This window comes from Vigna unguiculata, chromosome 5, assembly GCF_004118075.2.
Source record: "Vigna unguiculata cultivar IT97K-499-35 chromosome 5, ASM411807v1, whole genome shotgun sequence".
In the NCBI taxonomy this organism is placed as follows: domain Eukaryota; kingdom Viridiplantae; phylum Streptophyta; class Magnoliopsida; order Fabales; family Fabaceae; genus Vigna; species Vigna unguiculata.
In genome coordinates this window covers 397703-421956 of record NC_040283.1, presented here as the reverse complement: position 1 = coordinate 421956, position 24254 = coordinate 397703, and the positions used below count along the sequence as shown (strand labels likewise).

General features: G+C 33.6%; 4 protein-coding genes across 6 annotated transcripts; 3 read left to right on the top strand and 1 right to left on the bottom strand.

Annotated features, from left to right (window-relative positions):
* Positions 1-484: 484 nt before the first annotated feature.
* LOC114184734 (probable carboxylesterase 17) lies at positions 485-2255 on the bottom strand. Its single transcript, XM_028072045.1, has one exon. It carries the CDS (start codon positions 1636-1638, stop codon positions 616-618), a length of 1023 nt encoding a protein of 340 aa, XP_027927846.1. The 5' UTR covers positions 1639-2255; the 3' UTR covers positions 485-615.
* Positions 2256-6270: 4015 nt separating this feature from the next.
* Positions 6271-13488, top strand: LOC114185470 (T-complex protein 1 subunit zeta 1). Its single transcript, XM_028073204.1, has 15 exons — positions 6271-6533; positions 6638-6701; positions 6821-6956; positions 7733-7884; positions 8028-8075; positions 8229-8321; positions 9203-9309; positions 10055-10169; positions 10390-10476; positions 11120-11324; positions 11465-11559; positions 11813-11881; positions 11979-12086; positions 12276-12394; positions 13024-13488. Exons 1-15 carry the CDS (start codon positions 6400-6402, stop codon positions 13097-13099), a joined length of 1608 nt encoding a protein of 535 aa, XP_027929005.1. The 5' UTR covers positions 6271-6399; the 3' UTR covers positions 13100-13488.
* A 1145-nt stretch (positions 13489-14633) lies between these two features.
* On the top strand, positions 14634-17606 carry LOC114185685 (2-alkenal reductase (NADP(+)-dependent)). The gene is made up of 5 exons (XM_028073556.1): positions 14634-15129; positions 15217-15397; positions 16346-16512; positions 16678-16760; positions 16948-17606. Exons 1-5 carry the CDS (start codon positions 14899-14901, stop codon positions 17324-17326), a joined length of 1041 nt encoding a protein of 346 aa, XP_027929357.1. The 5' UTR covers positions 14634-14898; the 3' UTR covers positions 17327-17606.
* Positions 17607-21083: 3477 nt separating this feature from the next.
* LOC114184970 (14-3-3-like protein A) lies at positions 21084-23948 on the top strand. Of its 3 annotated transcripts, none has more exons than XM_028072412.1 (5): positions 21084-21292; positions 21788-22298; positions 22383-22505; positions 22985-23101; positions 23671-23948. In XM_028072412.1, exons 2-5 carry the CDS (start codon positions 21819-21821, stop codon positions 23719-23721), a joined length of 771 nt encoding a protein of 256 aa, XP_027928213.1. In that variant the 5' UTR covers positions 21084-21292; positions 21788-21818; the 3' UTR covers positions 23722-23948. The 3 variants fall into 3 exon arrangements, with proteins under 3 accessions (XP_027928213.1, XP_027928215.1, XP_027928214.1); XM_028072414.1 differs by having other exon boundaries at positions 21108-21292; positions 21771-22298; XM_028072413.1 differs by lacking the exon at positions 21084-21292 and adding an exon at positions 21302-21427.
* Positions 23949-24254: the final 306 nt, after the last annotated feature.

The window sequence follows — 24254 nt, the reverse complement described above, 5'->3', positions numbered from 1 at the left end:
GTTCTCTGACCCTTGTTCCTTTCTGAAGAGTCCCCATTCAGAAGACGGGACACTAGAATATGGTTGGTCAAACACAATGTCAAAAGATAGAATAAAGATAACCCACAACAAGGACCACCTCTTTCACTTTGATTTCTCATACTGCATTTTTCTCCCATTACTTTCAAACCCTGCTACTGCAAGTACCTTTCGCAACTTAACTCTAGGTACAATAGTAACAGAATATGGTACAAAAAGGAATAACACCACCACCATATCTATCTCACCTTCTAAACTATTTCAATTTCTCAACTCATTTCTTTAATATGATCTTAAAATATGTTTTGGGTATACGTGACGTGTATGGAATACTATAGTATCTATCAGAATACGTATATTATATGGATTTGTGGAGCTTAATATTTTGCAGTAGTATGAGATAAAGATAATTTTCTGTTACAAAAACCAGTGTCGTGATCACCAGAAACAGACTGCAGCATATCAATTTCATATTCCAGTGTTACAAATATTTCTCAAACTCTATGTAAATCTTCTGTACATAACGGATTGAAATTTGAAACTATAGATACTCAAACTACAGATATTAACAGAAAACGCCACCATCAAACACATGAGTCACTGGTTAACAAAGTTTCTGATATGAGCTATCATTTCTTGGGTTCGGGAATGTGAAAGCTGGTAATTATGCAGAACTTGGAAGGCATGGCCTACGCCTTTGAAAACAATTGTTTCAACCCTTTTCCCTGCTTTACCCAAAGCTTTTGCGAACTCCAAGTTCCTATCTCTCAGTATATCCATTTCTGAAACGCACACCATAATGGAAGAAATCCTCAAATCTCTCAATTTCACCGTGCCATACGCAAGAGGGTTGCAATATGGGTGGTCACGAGTGGCTCCAAGAGGAAGCGCCAAGCGCCAATAAGTGTCGGAAACGGATAAAGTGAGCGCTGAGTGGGGTGGCTGAAGGAAGTGCTTCTCGGAGCTAGTTCTTTCTTCTCCTCCGAAGAAAGGTTGGATCAGTATGACACCCTTGAGAGACAACGGTGTCGTGGTGTTTGATGATGATGATGATGATCCCATGCGGGTGGCCACATTATAAGCTATGTTGGCACCTGCACTGTCACCGGCGAGGAAAACGGAAGACATGTCGCAGTGACTCAGCCACCATTTTTGCGCGGCGGAGATGTTCAGTGCTTCTCTTTTCACCCACGCGAGAGCGTTGAAACCGTCATCGTATGCAATAGGAAGACGGTTCTCTGGGGCTAGGCGATAATCCACAGAGAGAACGACACAGTTTGCTTTGGAAGCGAGGTTGGTCAAGAACTCATGGTAACAGCTCCAAGCAGCAGAACCGACACAGAATCCACCACCGTGGAAGTACATAACCAAAGGAAGAGGCTTTGTTGTGTGAGAACTCGTTGAAGGCACATAAACACGTGCCCTCAAGTTGGTCTCTCTGTTGATGATAACAACATCTTTGGCACGTTCTGTGCAGGAGACACTGGGCACAATTTGTGGCCTCTCTACACGTCCATCTCTGTGGACTCTGATGAGTCCTTGAATCTCTTCGGCGATGATTTCACGTTGCTGGTTAGTGTTGTTCACTTCAGGGTTGTGCCTGAGTGAAATGGTAGCCATGATATTGTTGAAGAGTGAAAATTATCTGAATTCTTCTTAATTGTGATGCCACCACAGCGATGGATGCTATGCGGTTTGGTCCTTTTATAGAAGATTAGAGAATAAGAAGAGAAGGGAAATTGACGAATTGGAAGGCTTCAAGTTGGAAAGAAGCTTCATTTTCTGATAGCCATGTGCTGTTTATGAAGATTCCCGCGTGAAGATTAATATTTTTTGTTTTTTGTCTCTGTGTCTTTGGATTGTATATCTAATAAGATTTATTTTTTCATGCAGTGTGAAAATGAACAGAGAGAATCTGATTGAACGAGGGGGTGTTTGGGATAAACATTATTCCTATCTGATGATGGAGGTAAATGCAGCACTTCATGCGATACTTTTGTAACAAGCATGTTGCAACTTGCATCGCTATTATGACAGTTAAATTCTGTGACTTTTTTTTTCTGCACTTGAGGATGGAGATATGGATACCCAATCCATAAAGTGAAGTGAACTAGGACATCTGTCGTAGACGCTTTATCCTTTCGCAACATTATTTTTGTTTCTTAATTTATCGACTATTAAAGAATATAACACGTATATAGAACATAAACTAACTGTACAATTTACCATTTACGTAAAGTTCCTGGTTTAATTTGTAAGAATTTTGAGTATTTGAGTGCAATGTATGTTCGATGGCTGTTTTCCTTTTCTTTGTAAATCCAGAAAACTGATGATTTTGTGTTAGAAGCTACCGAAGCTATAGGGGAATAGACCTGAATGGACCAGACAGAAAGTCTAAAAATAAATAAATAAAGAATATTCTTCTAATTCCAAGTACAAGCAAATGGAAAGTTAACTTTATTCTTTAAATATTCTATATCTCTCAACAGATATGCCTTCTTCTATTCTTATTGATCTAATTATACTAATTCTTTTTCTATTTTTATTTCTTCAATATTAAAAGAAAACACAACAACTTTATTTCCATCACATCTCTCTACAGATACACGTCTCTTCTTCCAATATACACACGCACACGGATTCCTGGATACGTACATTTTTCATTTATATATAATAATTAATTAATTATCTTCAGTTGTGGCCCAACCTAAGAAAATTATCAAACTGCCTTGTTTTCTCTCACTGTTTCTATATTTTAGAGAGACTTAACCATAAAAAAATGCAAGAGAAAAAAATGCATTCATTTGTATTTTTAACTTAAACTTTTATTTTGTATAGTTTTTATTATGTTTAATTAGTTGGATGATACCCATTTTCGTTCAGATATGTCAGTTTAGTATCTATTTTTAAAAATGTGTCAATATAGTCCAAACTTTTTAAAAAGTATGTTAATCAAGTCTCTTTCAGACAAAAATTACTAAAGTCGTTAACTTAATTCATGACTTTTACCACTAAATTTTAATATAAATATCAATACTTAATTTTGTAAGTCATTTTAAATATCAATACCAATAACGGTATTAATAATTTTTTGTTGAAAAAAATCTAACTAAGACATTTTTTCATTTTCAAAAATTGAGACTCAATTGACATATTTTTAAGAATAAATATTAAACTGACAGATCTAAATAAAAATAAGTAGCATCCGACTGATTAAACATTTTTACCGATAGTTGAACCAGGATAATAGTAGTTACAAATATACGTAGATTCCATTTAAGTTGACCTTAGTTTCAACTTTCAACTAATACTAGTGCTGATAACTACTATTCAGGATGATGCACGAGTACTTCTCTTTTACTTTTGTATATATTTCACGATGTGATGCATATCTTTCAATGTCCACCATTCATTCATGCATGCACCCACCGGCAGATTGAGTTGATCAATTTGAATCCCAACTATATAATTTTTGCAAAATAACATAAAGTAAAATTTTATCACTTTGACTCAACTTTATAAGTCGAATAAGATTTTCTGGTATCGAAGATAAATATGGTATTTATCTCGTTTTTTTTTATCCCAAATCGGTGGGATTCTACCAGCTCTTTGACTGTGACCGAAAGTAACTATTAACTACAAGTAATTAATGTTTCTCTTTAATAGTTTAGTAGCCATTAGTTTTGGAATGCTGTACATTGCCTGCAAAAAATACAATGTGGATTAAGAAATTAGAAAAATGTGTAATGAGATTTTTGACCAGAAAAGAAAGTGGTTCGTGTTGTAACTATGTTAGTATAATTAATAATTAAACGGGGTTTTAGAGAGGATTAGGGGGTGCTAAGAACTTTATAATTTGGTCAATAAAGGTTTAAAATATTGAGTTGGTCCCATTTGGAAGATTTTGTTCCAAGAATCACAATCTGATGCAATTGTATAACGTCGTGGAGGTTCATGATCCATTGAAGTGGGGTGTGAAGAAATTGGCATGAACATTTACAATATTATTTACTTTATACTGGATTCTGCAGTGGAACCCACGTACATGAATTTCATGGTGTTAAGAGTCAAGATTCTTCTCATCTATATGCATCCACATGGGTCTGCCAAATTTCAAAACCCATCGACATGCCAAAGCCTTTTCACCTTTATTCTTTCTCCTTTTTCGACCTCTTCATCCTCAGAGATAAACCAATGAGACAGTGAAAAGATAGTGTCACTCTCACCAAGTGCTCTCTACCTTGCACACTATTTATTTTAAAGCTGCGAAAATAGGTTGGAACTCGCGAGTCAACTTGGCTCACTACGAGTTCGGATCGGGTTGGGTTGAAATTTTTTTATAAATTTCAATACAGATTGATTTTTGACCCGGCTCATCCGGATTGAACCCGTGGTAAGCCGGGTTGGCTCACCAACTCGCAGATAAAGGGTCACACAAGTATTTTTATTTATTTTTATTAAGTTGAGCTTTACATTTGGGTCATGTTAAGTCATTTTTTTATCCAACACATAAATAATTTGTATTTTTTTTATTTTGGTTCGTATTTGGATTGTATTAAAGTTTATTTAGATTTTAATTAAAATTACAAATTAGTTTTGACCGAAAAAAAAAATTTAATTAAGTAAACCCGTGAGCCAACCCATTTAACCCGTCAACCCGTGGTGGGCCGGGTTGAATTCAAATTTTTTTGACTCGCTAAAAGTGAGCAGGGTTGGGTTGGTTCACTAAATCATCAATCCATGTGGGTCGAACCGGTCAGGTTGAGTTATTCGTTTTGACAGCTCTAATTTATTTTAGCTACAGAAAGATTTCGAGATTTATGCAATACAGTGATATTATTTTAATTGAGATTTCAAATATGAAACTAAGTATTAGGAAAAAAATTGAACATTTTAAACATGTGATAGGAAAAAAACTTGGAATATTTCTTTTAGCACCTTCATGTCTTATTCTTGTACCTCAATCAGTGTGAAAAAAGGTATAAAATATTTATTGATTGAAGATATTTTAATTATATAATTCAAAATTTTATTCTAAATCATATAAAATTTAAACAATATTTTGAATTGCATAGCCTAAAAATATAATATAGATTATATAATTTGAAAATATGTTTTGAATTGTACAATCGAAATATCTTTATAAGTTGTAATCCATAAACACATCTTGTATGATACAAAATAAACTATACATTATGAAATAAATACATTCCAAATTACCAAATTTAAAAATCCATTATAGATTACATTATATTGAAACATGAAAAAGCATTATAAATTACATAATTCAAAAATGCAATCAAATTATATAATTAAAAAACCTAAAAATGTATTATGGATCACACAAGTTGAATACAGAATTTTCTTTCATGACCCGTGCTCGAAATCCTCCTCGACACACTTTTCAACAAAATCATCACTTTTTTTTTTTAAGTTTTAATGAAAATAACATTTTAAAATGTTTCAAAGTTATCTTTCCAGAACAAACACTGTTCCCAAAATATTAGTCTGTAATGAAAAAAAATTCATTATGAAATATTTTAGAATGATAATCCAAAATAGTTAAAATTAATTCGAGATAATATATTTTGAAAATCTTAATTCTAAAAATTATGTTTTGAGTTAAATATGTTTTTAGTTCTTTAAGTTTGAGTGAAATTTAGAATTAGTCAATTTTTTAAATTTTTGACCACTTTAGTCATTTATCTTAAAAAATGCATGAATTTAGTTATTTTAACTCAATTTTGTTAAGTTTATCTGACGTTTTAAGCGCATTTCATGATAATATTTAAATTATTTACATAGTTTAACACATTTTCACTTTAGTATTAACTCAAATATTATCATAAAATGTCAAATAAATTTAAAAATTTGATACGAATAATAAAATTCACATATTTTTAAATATAAATGACTAAATTAATATAAAATTTTGAAAATGGACTAATTCCAAAATTTAGTGAAATTTAATTGAAAGAAACATATTTAACCTTATGTTTTTAAAATGTTTCTACAGTGCGTCATTTGGAAGCCTTTTAATATATTATGGTTCGCATTTTCTGAAAAGCATAAATGTTTTAAAATGTCATTTTTGTCCTTGTAATGTGTTGAGAAGGTGAGTAAAGAAAATATAGGAGTGCAGAAAGAAATTATTTAAATTTGGGTTACCATCTAAAGCCCAGAGTAAAAGAAAAAAAAAAGACCACATGAACGACAAGGCGTATTTTTGCTTTGCTTAAAAACATAAATCGAGGATTCAGCTGCCGTTTCATTACGAGTAGCAAAGACTGAAACCCCTAGAAAACCCCACTCCTCTTCACTACTTCCGTTGAAGTTGTAAGCACTCGTTTCATTTCGTCGCTGCTTTTTCTTCTCTCGAAAATGTCTCTGCGAGTGCTGAACCCTAACGCCGAAGTGCTGAACAAATCGGCGGCACTTCACATGACCATCAATGCCGCCAAGGGTTTGCAAGATGTCCTCAAAACCAACCTCGGTCCCAAAGGAACAATCAAAATGTCTCTCTCTCTCTCTCTCTTCTATTTTCTTTTTCCGTTTTCGTTTTCTTCTTGTTTTCATTTCCATTTATGTTTTCTTTCTTCTAACGCACTCTTTGATTCAGGCTCGTTGGTGGCGCTGGTGATATTAAGCTTACCAAAGATGGCAACACTCTCTTGAAAGAGATGGTTAGTTTTCTTTATTTTTATTTTTTACTTTTTTTTCATTATTTATTGAGATCTACTACTACGTCGCTTGAAAATCGTTATGGCGGAACGTGTTCTGATTTTGATTGTTGTGATCTCAGCAAATCCAGAACCCGACGGCGATTATGATTGCAAGGACCGCTGTGGCGCAGGATGACGCTAGTGGAGATGGCACCACTTCCACTGTCATCTTCATTGGCGAACTTATGAAACAATCGGAACGTTACATTGATGAAGGTTAGTGAGTTTGTCTCTGTGTTCGAGTTTCTATTTGTTTTTAAGTTATTTTTTGCATTTCTTGCCCTCGTTGTTCGTTCTTTGGCGTACATTCTAGCATGTGTTTTTCTTGACAATTGAAACATCCATGACAGTTTTATTACTATGAAGTTCCTTACTGCTCTTTGTGATTAAGTGGTGATTTCTTATAGTTAGTTAAGGTGGAATTTAGAGATGACGATTTTTTTTTTTGCTATAGAAAGAACAGGAAAACTGCGACTAGGATGACGGTATGATATCCTTTAAAGTAGATTTTAAAAGAAGAAGACTATTTATCTATATATACAGTTTTCCTGGTAGTTTTATTACTAAGGACTGCCGTTAACTTTGTACTGTTTTTTACTGGTGGTGCTTTCTTATGTTAGTAAGAGAGAAATTAAGAGAGGACGACTTTTTTGCCTCAGAGCTACGAGAAAAAAATGCAACTAGGGTGATGCTATTGTATTCTTTAAAACAGATTTTAGAAGAAACAAGGCTGCATGCGCAAAAGATGTGAGAACACTCGTGTAACTAGGAAGTGCAGTTTCTTTGCGATTCAGGGTGATCCCCTTGACAGTTGAAACATCCGTGAATTGTATGCAAACCAAAGGCATTGAATGCTATCCTATTCTATTCTATTGTAGGATTAGGGGCAAATAGATATCCTTAAAATGTGGAGGGATGAAGCTTTCTCGTTTTGATGCCTTATCTGTCATTTCAACCTTTGCTAATGCTGAGATGATATATGGATGTTATAGGTATGCATCCACGTGTGTTGGTTGATGGTTTTGATATTGCAAAGAGAGCAACTCTGCAATTCCTTGAAAAGTTTAAGACTCCTGTTGTGATGGGTGGTGAGCCGGATAAAGAGATTCTCAAGATGGTAGCTAGAACAACCGTGAGGACAAAGGTAAAACTTGTCTCATTTTTAATATCTTTTTATCTCAAATTTGATCATACATTGGTACTGCAGACAAAATGAAAAATAACTTGCGAGCATAATTTTTTTATCACGCATGAGATTCTCACCATATATTTCCTCATCATTTGCAGTTGTATGAATCACTCGCCGATCAATTGACTGACATAATTGTTAATGCGGTGAGTTCACATTGAATTTTCGACATTTATACTTTGAGTCCTTGTAAACAAGAAAATTTTATTTGCATGTTTTTTGCGGTAGATTTTGCTGTTTATTGGACTGGAACCTTTTACAGCTGTGTGTTCAGTGACTTGTGTTTTTTCCTATGATAGGTTTTATGCATCCGGAAGCCTGAGGAAGATATTGATCTTTTTATGGTGGAGATTATGCATATGCGACACAAGTTTGATGTTGACACACGCTTGGTATGTTGTCTGAATGACTGTTTGTAGGCACTCTTTTCCAGTACTTAGTTGTATATTATTTTTATTTTTATATTTTTTCTAAATTTCATGTTGCATGTATTGTATACAAGCTGGATGTTCCTGTTATTGCCTTTCCATCATGATTTTTGACTGCATTCTACAATTCTCAACTTAACATTAGTCCAGTAAAAGCTCGGATGTGATGATGTCAAGGACTTAGACTTTGTTTTGATTGAAATCATTATCCTTATCTACCTTTGTTGAAAACCAGTCAGGTTTGATTTTCTCTAAATGCAGGATTTAGATCTAGAATAGTTTCATGTTGAGAGGGACTGTTTGCTTGTTATGATAAAAAGCAATCCATCTTCTGCTGAAAGCACTTAGTAACTGGTTTTGTTATTATAGTTTTAATTATTACAGTTTGGTTGTCTGAGTCCAGTTATTACCGAATATGAAAAAGTTCTTAGGAATTTGGTAGCATGGTTGGCAATCTTTAAGCTTTGTTTAATATATAGCTCTTGAGTGAAATAGCAATTACGAAGAGGGCTTTTGTAGAGAGCTAAAGCATAATTGTTGTGGACTATCTTCTGATTAGAGAGCTTCTGAACTCATAAAATTTTGAACTCAAATAAATAAATCATGAAAAACACAGTAGAGAATTTTTGTTATTTATAATTTTTTCTAACTTAAATAAATCACCAATAAAGGAAGCTATAATACCTAAGCTCTGTAGTAGCAATACAGCAAATCACAACCTATATTCATCTATTAGTTACCCACATTGTCTTACTTCACTTATAATTATATTATTGTAATGCGCCTTCTGTTTTGAGTTATGCGGTTCTTGCATGCACTCATTTTCATCCTTCTGTATTTTCTAGGTCGAGGGTCTTGTCCTTGATCATGGTTCTAGGCACCCTGACATGAAACGACGGGCAGAAAATTGCTATATCTTGACGTGTAATGTATCTTTAGAATATGAGAAGAGGTAATCACCCTGATATTTGTCAACATCTTCCAATTTGTGTTTTGTGTGTGTTTTAAGTGGCTGTCATTTGATTACTTTTACCTGTTATCCAAACATGCCACTGCTATTCATTATTTACCACACTATCTTATCCCTTTTAAGTGTGATACAATATGAAGGGTACAAATATTGTTGAAATTAGTGTATGAATCGTTTAATTACCCTTAATCATTTATATACAGTTATCAGAAAATTATAAATTTTAGATGTATTGTTTTTAGTTTTTACCAATAGATGTTATCAGTCTCTATTTTGGTGATTGAGTATGTCTTTTACTTCAGACACAATATTGGTTATGTTGTATAGTAAAATGAGTAAGTTCACATGTCATGAAATGTTACCATCGGTGTTGGTTTTATGTTTACTCTGTTTTATTAGGATGGCTTAGTTAACCTGAAAGAAATAAAGTTTTCATTTACTATAAGAAAATTAGGTACTGTCACTTCAATTGTCTTTTAATGTGAATTAACTGTTTTGTTTTTCTAAAACGACTGGTTTTAACCTTAAAACAAAACAAGGGAAATCTTTTTTTATGCAATGGTAAACTTAATAGTTTCAACCATGTAAGCACTATTTTGTCAACCGTTATATTACTTAAGTCATTGATGTATACACATTGTGTGGTTTTTCTTTATCAGATGCCTGGCATATGTCAACTATCTTTGATGTCTGTAATACTAATGAAGTCAATGTTTTCTCCTCCCAGTGAGGTAAATGCAGGTTTTTTCTACTCAAATGCGGAACAGAGGGAGGCTATGGTTGCTGCTGAAAGACGGCAGGTTGATGAGAGAGTTAAGAAAATCATTGAACTGAAGAATAAGGTAATGAAGTTTTGTTCCTTGTATTTATTGATTTTTACGTGTTAATCTGGTCTGTTATATTGCTAATAACATAATAATGCTATTTCACATTTCTGTTAAATAGAGATAACAATGATTTCTAGATTACAGCTGGAACCGTCTTTGTCTGGATCATGTCTCAGCAATAGCTCATTTTTATTTGACTGCTCTTGACTGAATAACTTCATGTGTGTGTATGCAGGTTTGTTCTGATAATGATAGTAATTTTGTTGTCATCAACCAAAAGGGAATTGATCCTCCATCACTGGACCTCCTTGCAAGGGAAGGGGTAAGTAGCATACCATTGTATTCTGGTTTTTTAAAACTTAAATATTTTGGGAAGATGGCCACATAATGTATGATATAAATACTCCTGGAAATTTTATTTCACTCCAATTGTTTAGGTGATGAGAAATATGCTGAAAATGACCAGTACTGAGTGTCTGTACTATATGAGCTGCATGGGCATCATTTTCTTTTATTGGTTGCAGGAAGAAAAACCCAGTTTGAAATGTCTGAAACATTCGAAATTTAAAATACATAGGAAGTTATAAACATATTTTGAAATTCACTGTTTTACCAATAAATAATGACCATGCTATATAATGTGGTCTGTTATGTTTGTTAGATTGTTTACCCATGAAGTTTGAAGATAGTTTGTATTGAAAAGGCTGTCTGATGGTTTTGCAAGAAACATTTTATACTAAAAATATGAACTGATTAAATGAAGAAATGACCATGGTGCACAGAAGGATCTAAAAGTGAAAATTCTGAGGCTAATTTTTTTGAATGTTTTAATTATAATAAATATCCCATGACACTAATTGCATGTGGCTAAAATAGTATGAGGGTGAACTCGTCTCATAATCTGTCATAAGTTGCATAATCTCTATCCTGTTTTATATCTGCTTGTTTTTTAACCTTGTGTTTAGATAATTGCCCTACGGAGAGCAAAGAGAAGAAACATGGAAAGATTGGTTTTGGCCTGTGGAGGAGAGGCAGTAAACTCGGTAGATGATTTGACTCCTGATTGTCTGGGTTGGGCAGGTTTGGTATATGAACATGTCCTCGGAGAAGAGAAATATACATTCATTGAAAATGTTAAGAATCCTTTTTCCTGCACAATCTTGATTAAAGGTAAATTTTCCTTGCACCTGTTCTGAGTTTCTTGAACAGATCCTTCTGTACCATTTATTACCTTTTCTCTGATTTTGGAACAAACTCATTTTATTGCCAGTAGTTGATTTAAGATTTGCAATTCTGTCATGATGAAACAGGTCCAAATGACCATACAATAGCTCAGATTAAAGATGCTGTACGTGATGGTTTGAGGGCCGTTAAGAATACCCTTGAAGATGAATCTGTTGTCTTGGTAAGACATTTTTATGTCAATTAATTATTTTGATACTGGAATTGTACAGTTTTCTTTTGTAATATACATGTTCCTGCTCTTCATATCGATTAACTCCATTTTCCTGTGATAATTTTCTCAGTCAAATGAATTTTCAGTTGTTCCCTAGAATGCACACATCGTTTAAAGCTTTTGTACAAAAACACTTCTGATTTCAGAGAAGTTTGGCATTGTTATTTTAACTGACTTGAAGAAATTTCTTTCCCATGATTAGGGTGCTGGTGCATTTGAAGTTGCTGCTAGACAATATCTGATCAACGAAGTTAAGAAAACAGTTGAAGGGGTAATTGCGATTGTCTCTTGTCACCCATGTTTTTCTTGTTGTTTAACTGTATTTACCATTTCAATTTTCAACGCTGATGTTGATAATCTCGAAACAGCGTGCACAACTTGGTGTTGAGGCTTTTGCTGATGCGCTTCTTGTGGTGCCTAAGACACTTGCTGAAAACTCTGGGCTTGACACTCAAGATGTGATTATTGCCCTCACGGTATGCTTTCCTTAAACTTATTCCATTTATCTTCTTTCCTCTAATGTGATTTTATATATATATATATATATATATATATATATATATATATATATATATATATATATATATATATATATATATATATATATGCTCATATCAACTAGAAAGCATTATTATTATTAATGTACTTGCTGAATGGTGTTTCAGGGAGAGCATGACAAAGGAAATATTGTGGGGTTGAGCCTGAATACAGGTGAACCTATAGACCCTGCAATGGAGGGTATTTTTGACAACTACTCTGTGAAACGCCAAATCATAAACTCAGGGTATGGTTGAATCTGGATCTGTTGACATCATCAATTTTTATTTATTTATTTTTAAACTAGGAACACTTAAATACTAGAAAATTTCGTTACTAATGGTATGGTGGAGAGTGAGGGAGGAAACAAATTTTATTTGAAGACAAAATGAAAAGAGAGAAATTTGAGTGGTGAGTCCTCAATCAGTTGAGAACTCGATGACCTCTGGTGATGGTTTGTTATGAGCATGATGAGAGCATGAGATCTTCAGTAGTAAATGCTGATTCAAATGAATTTTTAGAATCAGGAATTGATAACCTATCTTAGGAATGCATGGAAGAACTACACTATATTTCTTGTGTCTCCACTGGGTGAGGGTTGTGGATGTGGAATATAATAGGTCAGGTTTGTCTGGTCTGAAGGTCTCCCTCCACCACTATTGGAAAGGACGTTTCACGATATCAAACATGTTTTCCTACATCTAGTTTTGTTGTCAATTTTAGTTGGTAGAACTGTTACACTAAACAATGAAATCTTGAACTCAATCAGGATGTATAGCCATTTGAAATTTTCCATTACGCCAAAACAATAAGTTTAATTTAAGTAAGCATGATTACTATTACGTAGTTATGTCTTCGTCTCTTGATGCTCTACAGGCCAGTTATAGTATCTCAGTTACTGGTGGTGGATGAAGTGATTCGTGCTGGGCGTAACATGCGGAAGCCAACTTAGATGTTCTTGAAGCTTTCTCTTTTGGATAGGGTGTGCCGTAAACTGAATATTCTCTCTATTTCGAGGTGCCTGCAGTATTGGTTGGGATTGTTATGACTCACTTATTTTAATCTGTTATAATGAAAAAGTTTCTGGGTTTTGTTTTTCCCCAGTTTATTATTTCTTTCAATGATCTAATCATGTAAGTGTATTGTGGCTGAATTTTGGGATCCTTTTGAAATTTGTAAGCATAATCTATTTTGTAGAAAATTAGTTGAGAGAGTGCTTTTACCTCGGAAAGTTGCTTGTTTTAACCAGCAACATAAGTCTCGGGACTGCATCACCTTTATAATTTTGTATGAAACCTGGATAACATTGAATTAAAATAGTTGAAAGATTTTCATTTTTAAGTTGGACGTACTCGGCTGCCTGAGATGCTGTAAGTAAATCCTTAGCGTTATAGTAATTAGTAGGAATAAGTGGGATATTTCGCATCGACTTCTGAAATTACCCGTATTTTACTGTCATTCAACTTTAGAATATATTACGAATTTAAAGTGCTCCCAACAAAAACGTATGTATGTATTGTGTGTACCTATTATCTGAAAACTCTAAATCTAATGTTTTATTTAATATGCATTCCTTTTCACTTTATAATTTATGTTTACAGGCTATAAGTGCTTTTATGTTATTTAACGATAGATTAATATATGTAATAATTTTGTTGACTTTTAAAACAAGTTATTTAAATTAATTTATAATTGGTTGACGAAATAATTATTCATTGACTTCTGGTTAAGAGATACCTCAAATTTATGTTTACTAGTTTCTTTAGCACGCGTATAATTTAATTTAAATATATTGATAATTTAAGTTTATGTTTACTACATTTTTTAATATGTATATAATTTAATTAAATTCCGATGACACTGTAATTTATTTTACATTATTATGTAATTATAAATTATGCATAATAAAATTTTTGAATTTTAATGGTCACGTTTAAGTAGATTTAAAATAATTTTTAATTAATTACCAATGTATTATTTTTACAACAACATGAACTTAATTCAAATTGTAGAGACGGGGATGCATTGTTCCAATTGCTACTTAAGTATGTCCTTTTCTGAATTAAAGATTAGTTTTTTTTTTTAATGTAAAGATTTGTATTCAAGTTTTATGTATAAAATAAAATTTTACCAAAAATGCGAATCCCATCAATTTGTGAATAAATAATAGGAGATGAATAATCTGAATTAGGACTATAAGATGACTTTTAAATACAAATGAAAAATGTTTATCGACAACATACTTCATTACTATTTATCAAAAAATATCAATCTTGTCCAATAAAAAAAATAGCTACCAAGAAAACTAAAAAAAAAAAATTCTGGAAATACATATTTATAAGAAAAATATTCATTATCAACCCAAAATTATTGAAAATTAAAATTTCTATTTTTTAATAATCAATAATGATGTATTAGAAAAAAAAAATAGATATTTACATTGTACTAGTGTTTCAATCCAAAAACAAAGTATAGTTTTGCTGCTCTTACACTGATTCCATCGGACCCAAGAGTGGCGGTTAGAAAGGTCAACAAGTGACAGGCGTGGAGGGTGTTAGGTAGAATAAAGAAGACAGCGGCAGCGGAACACGCGTCGCAAATCTAGCTACTCGGAGGATGAGTTCATTAGGTGCACACGTCATGATTCAAGTGAACATCTTCCATTGCTGAACTTTGACCCAACTTCCACTTCAAGTAGCTCTCTTCTCCTCTTGCATAGCGCATTTGAATTGGATTGGATCTAGTTCCGCCATGGCAGAAGAAGTAGTGCAGAACAAGAAGGTTACATTCAAAGGCTACATAGATGATGTTCCTAAAGAAACCGATATGGAACTCACACTTTCAAACATTGAGCTCAACCCTCCGCCACAAGGCTCCGCAGCAATTATCGTGAAGAACCTTTATCTCTCTTGCGATCCATACATGCGAGGTCGCATGCGAGATTTCCACGGATCTTATATCCCTCCTTTTGTCCCTGGCCAGGTTACAAACTTCTAACTACTTTAATTTTGTTATACTATGGTGCCATGTGATACTGTAAGTAACTGATTCCTGTGTATTTTGATGAAGGCACTTGAAGGATTTGGTGTGTCTAAAGTTATACACTCTGATAATCCAAATTACAAGCCTGGTGATTTTATTACCGGGTTCACTGGCTGGGAAGAGTATAGTCTCATCCAGAGAACAGAGCAGCTCAGAAAAATTCTGCCTGATGATCGCATTCCTCTCTCCTTCCATGTCGGTCTTCTTGGTATGTCGCTCCTCTTAATCATTACTATGACTTAGCGTACGAGTTTTAATTCCCTCAATCTCTTTCTCCGTTTTCTTGTTATATAATTTCTTACCATTTCTATTGTTTTCTTTATGTATCTGTTTAGGAACAATGTTCTGAAACCTGTTTCACAGCTATGCTGAGGAAAATATTCATCACTATTGTTGGATTCTTTTAATAAAAACTAAACCAATGCTGGTTTTGTTTGTCTTCAAATTTAATGTTCTATTCTTTGAAAAATGTTGATGTGTTCAGTAGTTTTAAGGATGATAGAACAAAGTAAAACGTTAGTATTAGTGATTAGAAAAATTGCAGAAACGGTGAAAGAATTAGACTTAGAAATAGGTAAACCTCTACTCACGAACTTGTGAAATCATCCTTGCCCAAAACTAACCAGATTGATCCTTCCTTATCCTCACTCCACTTTGTCTAAATAACCTGCTTCCTTCCTTTATGTGTGTATGGCTCCTCTATGCATTATAACAGAATAGACTACGCTGCTATGTGTAACTTCCTTTTTCCAGATTTTTGGCCCAACATCACCCTCATTCATAACCCAGTGCCACTATATTTGGATTTTCGGTTGCTGAAAGTGTTGATAGTTTCTTTCTTCCTATAGATCACTCTGTTGTTGAACATTATAGTCGCTAATTAATAAAGTAGGATTTCACCATTTTGAGCTTAGCCGTTATTTTCGGATCCTAGGTTGGAGGGAATCCTCTAATTTTAGAGAGTTCCTTTGCTTATATTTTATGTAATTATGTTTTTTATGGCACAGTTGTTATGCACATGCAAACCCTTTAAACATTCAGGCTCTGTGCTTTTCGATTTTTGACTTATGTATGGAAGTGAATTCACTTCCATTTTTCTACTGGTGCTCTGGTTTTATAAATAATTGACCATTCATTTTTTCTTTTAATTTTGTAGGAATGCCAGGTTTTACTGCGTATGCGGGATTTTTTGAGGTTTGCAGCCCAACCAAAGGAGAATATGTTTTTGTATCTGCAGCATCTGGTGCGGTGGGTCAGCTTGTAGGTCAACTTGCTAAGTTGCACGGTTGCTACGTCGTTGGAAGTGCTGGATCAAAGGAAAAGGTCAGCAGTTTCACTAATGATTGCCAAAAGTAAAACTGAATGCTTGAATTAGTTGTTCCTTCATGAATACAATACATGAACTATTGACATTTAGACACATGGATGCACACACAGACACTTGAACCTAGTATTTTGTTCATTTTCTAAATGAATTTGTTGTATTAGGTTGACCTTCTAAAGAATAAGCTTGGATTCGATGAAGCTTTTAACTACAAAGAAGAACTAGACTTAAATGCGGCTCTACAAAGGTTTGTAACAATCTCTGAAACATAAAATTGAATTGTTTGTTAGCTATTGTCTATGGAAATGAAATGTTCTTTTAGAAGTTTTCTTGAGAAATAAGGTTCCAACTGTTTCTACTTCTCACTGGTTAGTTATCCTTCATAGCTTTGACATTCAAAATTCCAGACATCATTTATCCTGCTTACATGACAGGTATTTTCCACAAGGCATTGACATCTACTTTGACAATGTGGGTGGGGACATGCTTGATGCTGCTCTCCTTAACATGAGGATTCATGGTAGAATTGCAGTTTGTGGGATGGTATCTCAGCAAAGCCTTTCCAAGCCCAAAGGAATATACAATTTATTCAACCTCATTTCAAGGCGCATCAGAATGCAGGGTTTTTTGCAAAGTGATTACTTGCATCTATACCCGCGCTTTTTGGAAGATGTCTCAGATTACTACAAGCAGGGAAAGATTGTGTACATTGAAGACATGAATGAAGGCTTGGAAAGTGCTCCAGCTGCTTTCGTTGGACTTTTTCATGGCAAGAATGTTGGTAAGCAAGTCATTCGTGTTGCCCATGAATGATTTTTTTAAAATCGTACTAGGCACTGCTATGTTTTAAACGTATTTGGTTGAGTTTTTTGGATTTACTTGAACTGCGGCTTGGCCTTACTCTATCACCTTCTGCCTTTTGGAGAAAATGTAAACTTTGTAATATGCCTAAATTATCTAGAAGATAAAGTAGCTGCATTGGGTATTTGGCCCTTGCAAAATGAAAATATGTGTAAAATAAGAGAATCCAGAGTAGATATGCTCTCACTTTTTCTTAAGAGCAAAAGATAAAATTGCATCTGATTTGCTTAAATTAGAACAACAAAGAATATTGTAAGTGTACAAGAAATAGATGAGAGGTATAGTGGTATGAAACTCAAGTCATGCATGCTCTCTATCCGAGTTTCATATCAGTTGAAATTAGAAAACTTCTGCTTAACTGTCAAGGGGCTCATGGAATAGCATAGGACTTGGCAATGAGCATAACCAAATGCTGAGGGCTTTCTGATTGCACCTGTTAGGAAGAGTCATTTTGGATAAACCCATTCCACGTATTCTAATTACATGTGATGTTTTTGTAATTGTGTCTCCCTTTTCCTGTGGAACAGTAGCCCTAAAGCAATAAGAAACTATCAAATGCAAAGATGAAGTGTTACTATTACTTTTATTGAAAAATAGTAAATGAGACAAGAAATAAGGGTAAGGTATTTATATTCCTGTTTAATGCTTGTTGTGCCAAATTAAGTGTATCATGACCTAAGTGTGATTAAGGCCGAATGAACTTCTGAGACCAACAACTCCACTGCACGCTATTGCTTCATGCCCCAACGCCCAAGAATCTTACACCTAGTTATGCTAGTGGCTTTAAAATATTTAGCAATGAAGCGAATTTAAGTTGTATAGAGGATTTATCTTAGACACATATCCAAAAGTCTTCACTTTAACTAACCCTTCCGCACCTAAGTCCTACAAGTATAAATATACTGTGCACACGTATTTATTTCATATGTTACCATTCTTTTGTAGTGTTTTTAAAGTACTTTTACTTTCATCTCTTCACCAGTCAGCTTCATCTATATCTCCTGTCAAAAGTAAATCTAAGGAGGTTTAGACCATTGAAGGCTCAACCACTCAGTTAAATCGCTTCTAGACATGACAATTGGACAATTAACATAATAGAAACTAAAATAATCGGAGAGCATTTCCCTGTATTTATTAAAAGCCTTAAATAATCCTAGAACAAATTAGCAATATTTTAATTGATGGGTGAAAATGTGGTAAAGTTCTATGAGCATCCGCAATGGTACACTCCTTTTCAAGTTCTTAGACAATGTTTTTTTTTAGGATGTGTGGTGACATCAACCAACTGGGTTTCATATTACTCCGTATATTTATTTTCTTAAATTCATATGCTTTTGAGTTTTAAAAAAAAATCAAAGCTCTAACATTGAGCACAATAGCAAACAATCATTTTGTATAGCATAACAAACAATAATATTTCTATATTACTAACCACGTATTTTTCTTATCCAATTTTGTCTAGTTAATTCAAGTATATTTTTCTCTTAATTCAATCAAACACACTCTTAGTCCTCTTTCTCTTTTGCTATCTAAGCATGTTGAATGATTGTTATCCCTTCTCTTTTGAATAAGTCTTTTCTTATTGGACAACTAAATGACCCTATCAAAAACAAACTCTGATCCTAAAGCTCCCTCTTAGTGGATTAGAGTTAAAGTGGGTTTGACTTCACTACAAAACTTTAATTATCTCCTAAATTCAATACTTTCGGTTTGAGTCACAAGTTAAATCACCTCAACTTGAAGGTTAAGTCGAGTTAAGTCGAGTTTGTTCAAACTGGAGTTCTCGTCAAGTGGGTAAGAATTGAAAGTCAAGTCGAGCTTATTCATGCCAAAGTTTGAGCTAAGCTAGGCGGGGACGAATGTCAAATTGAGTTAATCAAGTCGAAGGTCCATATGAGACTATAAGATGGAAGATTGAGACGATCTGGCCTAAGTCAAAGGTGGAAAGGATCCATTCATACTGAAGGTTGAGCCGGGTCAACAGAGACAAAGGAACGAAAGTTAATATATATAATTCGATGTTCAAAGTCAAAATCGAAAGTAGAAATAAATTGACCTAATCAAAGGTATAAACAAATTAATTAAAGTCGAAGATAAAGATGAATCACCATCAACCAAAGGTGAAAGTGGATTGTTCAAGACTGAAAGTTAAGATAGAACAATCAAATCAACAATTGAGAGAGATCGGTCTACATCATTCAAAACTAAAAATTGAGATAAACGACTTAACTAATGGTGTGAACATGACTTAAGGTCAAAGTTCTTGATACATACTATTAGTCATAAATGACAAACATGAATTTTAAAAAGCAACAAGAATTAATTTAAAAGAAATTCTAAAGCACAAATTCTTATTTTGAGTTATTTATTTAATATATTTCTAGCATTTCAACATTCTATTTCTTAACCCGTCTAAACACTACAGTAATATTTCTTAACCTATCTAAACACTACAGTAATATAGGTTAATCCACCGACCACCTATTCGATGATCAAAGTAAAAGGATGGAAAGAAAAATAAAAAGTAAATATAGAGATGTAAAGAGTGTCTACTGCTGCAAAATTCTTTCTCTTCTTATTGATTCACTTATAATACTTACTGAAGAAAACAACTGGAAAATCAATTCAGCGAGGAACAGATTCTCTTTCATGTCCAAATTGCCTCACAGAAACAACTGGATGATCACTGTCGTTATTCTACTCTACAACAACCCCTAACAAACATTTGATTAAATTGTCATATTTACGAGCAAACCAAATTCCAAAATAGCAATAATATTAAAATTGAATGAAGTTTTAAGCTGGATATTGAGTTCTATTTTTAACCGATAATAATAATAAAATTGAATGAAGTTTTAAGCTGGATATTGTATTATATTTTTAACCGAGTTGTTAAATTTTTCTGTCTTAAGTATTTTAAATTGTTATACTTTTAATTAAGTTATTTTTATTAATTTATTTTCTTATTAATTAAGTAACGGATATTATTTACTTACTTATTTTTAACTAATAAAAAAATATTATAATAAACATAAAATAATTAATGATTTTTATTATGTTAATTAAAAATATGTTACGTAACAAGATTATCATTTTTTTATTATTTTAAACGATGATTTTATTGCCATAGTCACAAAACTCATTTTCAAACAGAACAATAAAATTATTGATTACTTTATACAATGAAATATTATGTTATAATAAAAAAATTATATTTCTCAAAACACCTGAAAATAAATATTGAAGATGTGAAATAAAATGAAAAACCATTACCACCTAATTAAATGAAAATTTAAACTAGAAATATTCAATTAAAAATTAATATAATAATAATAATTACTTCTAATAATAACAAAAATTGGTAACTTTGTGGAAATATGCATCCGTTTTATGAGCAGTAAGTCGTGGTTTGTCGGGGTCCACTGAAAACGCACGAAAGACAGAATAAAAGTTGACATAAAAAACAAAAAACAAAAGTGTGATGTGTGTTACCGTGAATTGCGAGGCAAGGATGGGCCCACTTCAATCCAAATAATAAATTTTCATATGCCAGAATTTTAATCAAAAACTTAAATTAATAATATTGGTATTAAAATCTCTGTAAAAACTATATAATTAAATTACAAAAAATTAAGATGTAAAATCACATTTTTAAAGTAAAACTTACATTTTTTTTTTCGAAATAAAAAGTTATAAAGTTCTTTACAAAAAACCACACAGACAACAACCCTACTCCTCCACTGTCTGCAACTCTAGACATTCACATTCTTCAACACCGGTCAACTCTTCCCACCCCCCACGGAATCTCCGCCACCTGCCACGTGTTCGATTCTCATTGGACCTCTACCCTCCTATATCAACGCCTTCATCTCTGGAACTTTTCTCCCTTTATTCATTCTTCATCTCTCTCTCCTTCAGGTTCGTTCTCTCCACTCTCTCTTACCTCATCACCGCACTTTCATCTCTTTTTAGGGTTTCCATTCCGCCTTTTTTTTTTCTGTATTTTGTTTCTCCTAGGTTTCATTCATTCAGATCTGCATCCTCTATTTCTAGGTTTTCACTCTCACCACTCATTCCTAATTTTCTTTAGTTTAATTTTCTTCAGATTCCGATTATGCCTCCTAGATTTATTTTTGTATATCATTTCGTTTATTTGAATGTAAGTCCAATTTTCTCTTCGTACGGAGAAAAAAAAGTTTAATTCGATAGATGGATCTTTCTGTTTGTCGAGTTATAGTGAAACTGATCGTTCGTATTTTTATTCTAAAATAAATTAATAATTATAAAATTGAGTCTAATCTTTTTTATTCAGTGGGAAAACTACTCAAAATTGTTATAACTTATTAATTTTAGATCTAGAATAATTTGTGAATAACTAAGATATGATCCTATGTAGTGAAATTTGCTTTGCAGGATTACGTGGTGAGGTTCGCATATCTGAGAAATGGCAGATTCTTCTCGGGAGGAGAATGTTTACATGGCGAAGTTGGCCGAGCAGGCTGAGCGGTACGAGGAGATGGTTGAGTTTATGGAGAAGGTAGCGAAGACTGTGGAGGTTGAGGAATTGACTGTGGAGGAGAGGAATCTTCTCTCTGTGGCATACAAGAACGTGATTGGGGCGAGGAGGGCTTCATGGAGGATTATATCCTCCATTGAGCAGAAGGAGGAGAGCAGAGGCAATGAGGACCACGTCGCTATTATAAAGGAGTACAGGGGAAAGATTGAGACCGAACTCAGCAAGATCTGTGATGGGATTTTGAACCTCCTCGAGTCCAACCTCATCCCTTCTGCTCAATCTCCCGAAAGTAAAGTCTTTTACCTTAAGATGAAGGGTGATTACCACAGGTACCTTGCTGAGTTTAAGACTGGGGCAGAGAGGAAAGATGCTGCAGAGAGTACTTTGCTTGCTTACAAATCCGCTCAGGTATATATATTGTTTTTTATCTTATGGAATGGTAGTTGTTACTACTTCGTAGCTGAACTGAAAATTTGTGTTCATTTGATGCAGGATATTGCTCTTGCTGACCTGGCCCCCACCCACCCTATTAGGCTTGGACTTGCTCTCAACTTTTCTGTGTTCTATTATGAAATCCTTAACTCACCAGATCGTGCTTGTAATCTTGCCAAGCAGGTATATCTAAAACCTTTTAATTGTTTTTTCAATTCCTTGCTGTTGCTGGTATGTCTCAATTGTTCATGGATTAAAAATTGTTTGAGTTGTCGTGTGTGGACCTCAGTCTTTGTTGATTGGTCTGATTTTTTGATCATCCGGTGCTCAAGTTCCTGTGTATCTTGCTTCATTGGAATCTGTTGTGTCCACTCACCGTGTTGCATTGAAAAGTCAGTCTTTTGAGCAGAGCAAGTTAAAAAATGCGTATCACAAAGTCACAGCAGATGCTCATAAAATATATATCAAATGCACTCATGTATTTTTTTTCGAAGATTGTAGAATTTAGTTCTATTATGGTTCCTTGTTTGACAATGTAAATGTACTATGTCCCATTTCATGTTATGATGTGTATGGGTACACTGATGTATTTCTTTCCTTCATTCATTGCATTCCTCTATTCTGCTTTCTCTTTGGTGATCTGGGAAAAATGCTTATGGCAGGCATTTGATGAGGCAATTTCCGAGCTTGACACATTGGGTGAAGAGTCATACAAAGATAGTACATTGATCATGCAACTTCTCCGTGACAATCTGACTTTGTGGACATCAGACATCACGGTATCTCTTTCTCTCTTGTACTGTATAGAACTAAATATTTCTTGTTTTGCATTTAAGTGTAGACTTTAGAGCAGAATTTTTTCTGGGCACGTTGTGCAATCCTTTAATTTTGTTTTCTCCTCTCGATGGTTGGACAAAGATAAATTGTAAAGGAACAAGCCATGTTATACGGTTCTTTAATAAGCTGAACACCAACAACATAAACCTTTCTTTTGTAAGAACCCAGGACGTGAAAGTTGAAAACTAATTTAAACTTGTTGGGTTTTACATCATTCTAGTTGTTGAAATCCAAATACTAAGTACCCTCTCCGTTAAAGCATATTTTTGTTTTACTGTTGTTGTCATGTCATATTGTTATAGTCTTTAAGCTTTTCTCAATGGACTAGTTAAATGGTTATCCTCATACTCAAATAATGACAAATAGTTAAAATATATTGCGCTGACTAGCTTTCTGTTGCCGTTGATTGCTTGTTTAGATATATAGCGAGTAGTTTTGAGTTGCATCTTTTGTCATCGGTTTGAGATTGTATTCTTTCGAGTTTTTCACTTGAATTGCCTTTAATATTTAGGACGATGCTGGAGAAGAGATCAAGGAGACAACCAAGCAACCAGCTGAATAGGCCATGACAGTAGTGATGTGGTAGTTGATGGGATATGTATTACCCTAAATTAATATAGATCCAATGTGGCTTGCCATAGTAGGATTGTATTAATGAATTTCATAATTTCGAGTGCGAGTTGCGCTTGGGATTTACAATGTTTCAGTGGTTCTGTATGTGTTTTATTGATGAGATGAATGTGGCTTGGTGGTTTTGTGATTTATAAATTTTTTATTGTTGCGGGTATATGAATTTTAAGATTCATTTTGCATTTAATGCTTGTTTCTTTATGCTCCTGAATGCAGGGCCCAATCGAGCTAAATAACTAAACTTTCTTTTATAGCAAACAAACTCAATTACCTTGGAACTTAATATCTGTCCCGGGTTAATATTTTATTTTATGGCATGTCTTTTAAATTTTCATTTAAATAAATTGATATTTTAAAGTACTATCTATTTATACAGCAATCATCTGCCGTGTTTTTGTAAAATTAGACAAATTTGACAAAAAGATTGTTTTTTTCAAAATATTCCTTGTGCATTTTCTTGATTAA